Raw genomic sequence first — 2,116 nt, 5'->3', positions numbered from 1 at the left:
CGTGAGAAGGTCCGGAAGCGGAGATGCTCCCTCTGCCAGCAGGAAACCCGCGGCAGCAGGAACGAGGTGATGCGGTGTCAGCGTCCCGAGCTGCCTCCCGGCGCTCCCAAAAAGCTTCCTGGTGGCTTTGGGGAAAACCCCGCAGGGCAGCAGCGAGGGGCATGGACCCCCCCCCCTTCCCACCTTTCCAGCTAAAAACAAGGAAAACAGTAAGGAAAAAAAAAAGAAGAGAGAAATCGGTACTTGCTGCAAGAAAAGTAGGTACGAAGGGCAGGAAGAGATATTTTTAAGTTGCTAATTGAACATGGAGTGGTTGGCTGTGGCTGTTGGAGGCCGCTAAGGGGGTTGCTGGCACTCGGTAATTTATGGGCAGAGTTTTCTAGCCCAAGCCACCCGCTGTGGAAGGTTGGCCCTGCAGGCAGGAGGGCTGAAGTCCCCAGCAGGCACAGGGACTGACCTGGCCGTGGCATGAATGGCTCCTGCTGGCACTGGGAGCAATGGGTGTGGGTTTAAAAACGTGGGGAGGGGAGATGTACCCAGGGGCCCCGGGGGAGATGCAGCCCAGGATGGGGGCCAGGGTGCAGTCTCCCTGGGGTGCTCAGCATCCCCTCACCACTCCTCCTCTTCTCTTTCAGAACAAGGTGCTGACAGTGGATGGGGTGAAGGTGAAGCTGCAGGTATGTCCCCGTGGCCCCAGTAGCAGCTCCCTTGCCCTGGTTCTCTGAAGGGATCCGCATCCCTGGCTCAGCCTGTATCCAGCCCATGGGACATGCAGGAGATTTTGTGTCCCCCACAGCCACTCAGGCCCCCTGAGACCCAAGTGTTTCCCTGACCCCTTTTCCTGGAGCTCACTGATGACATTAGAGCTGAGCAGCCCCTGGCGCTCTGCAAACGGATTGCTGCATTAAACACGGAGCAATTAAATTAGTGGGTCCCCATGCATCCATCTTGCTGGATGGATTTGCCAATTAAGGGCCACGTGGGGGGCCCTTTGCCGCCTCCACGCGCTGAGGAGCAGGGAGGTCCTGCTGCAATATTTATTACACTTGTCATTTTTCCTATCGCTAGCAGCAAAGGGCTGAAGGAGCAGCCGGGGGTCGCACCACGCCAGGTGGGCTGGGGTTGGGTTTGGTGCCAGGGTGACCCCCCTGCTCCTGCCTGCCTTCCAGATCTGGGACACGGCCGGGCAGGAGCGATTCCGCAGCGTCACCCACGCCTACTACCGGGATGCCCACGGTAAGTGCGGCCACCTCGGGTTCCCACCTGCAGCTCCAGGCCAAGTGAGTCGGGAATCACTGGAGCAGCTTCCCTGTAGGAAGCAGCTGCTAAGGATGGGAGAGTCCCTGCGTGTCAAGGTGCAAATGCCACATGTCTCGGGCATTGCCTGTGGTGGATTGATGGGTTCTCCATCCCTGGAAGTGTTCAAGGGCAGGTTGGGTGGGGCTTGGAGCAACCTGGTCTAGCAGAATGTGTCACTGCCTGTGGCAGAGGGTTTGGAGCCAGATGATCTTTAAGGTCCTTTCCAACCCAAACCAGTCTGGAATTGTGTGATTTAAGTATGTTGCAACTGCACCTCAAATCCTGGGTTCAGTTTTGGGGTTCTCAAGAAGGACATTGAGGGGCTGGAGAGCAGGGCTCTAATGCTGTGTCCCCAGGGGTGCAGTGCCCAGGGGAGCAGAGCCAGCTCTGAGCTGGGGGCTCTGCTGGGCCTATTGCTCCCCAACACCACAGCCCTGACACTAATGCTCCATCCTCTCTCCTCAGCCCTGCTCCTGCTCTACGATGTCACCAACAAAGCGTCGTTCGACAACATCCAGGTACGGGCTGGTCATGGCTGTGGGTCAGCCCCGAGGAGGGGGTTTCTGCCTCAGGAGACACATGTTGGAGCTGTGAACCAGGGATGGTTCCCAGAGGGGCTGTGGTTGGTGCCTGGTTTGCCTGCGAGGACACCGGAGGACACGCGGGTTTCCCTGCGGTGTGGGAACAGAGGGCTGCCTTAAATCAGCCGCGGGCACTTCGCTGTGTGTGGGGCAGCAGCAGCAGGACCTGGCGCTGGTGTTCCCTCCCCGTGCCCCCCCAGCCCGGAGTGGGTGGGGGGGGAGCCCCAACACCGAGC

The 2,116-nt window shown here is 59.3% G+C and overlaps 1 protein-coding gene across 1 annotated transcript in view; it reads left to right on the top strand.

Moving 5' to 3' along the window:
• The window catches only part of RAB26 (RAB26, member RAS oncogene family), a 20,125-nt gene that overhangs the window by 15,716 nt on the left and 2,293 nt on the right, over nucleotides 1-2,116 (top strand). The window contains exons 2-4 of the mRNA XM_010002574.1: nucleotides 636-677; nucleotides 1,170-1,236; nucleotides 1,765-1,817. Of these exons, the coding sequence (XP_010000876.1) occupies nucleotides 636-677; nucleotides 1,170-1,236; nucleotides 1,765-1,817 (162 nt within the window). The remainder of the gene's footprint in view (nucleotides 1-635; nucleotides 678-1,169; nucleotides 1,237-1,764; nucleotides 1,818-2,116) is intronic.

The sequence above is a fragment of the Chaetura pelagica genome, unplaced genomic scaffold (genome assembly GCF_000747805.2).
Source record: "Chaetura pelagica isolate M959 unplaced genomic scaffold, ChaPel_1.0 scaffold438, whole genome shotgun sequence".
NCBI classification, from domain to species: domain Eukaryota; kingdom Metazoa; phylum Chordata; class Aves; order Apodiformes; family Apodidae; genus Chaetura; species Chaetura pelagica.
The sequence above is the reverse complement of the archived record's forward strand: the minus strand, read 5'-3'. Positions and strand labels throughout refer to the sequence as shown.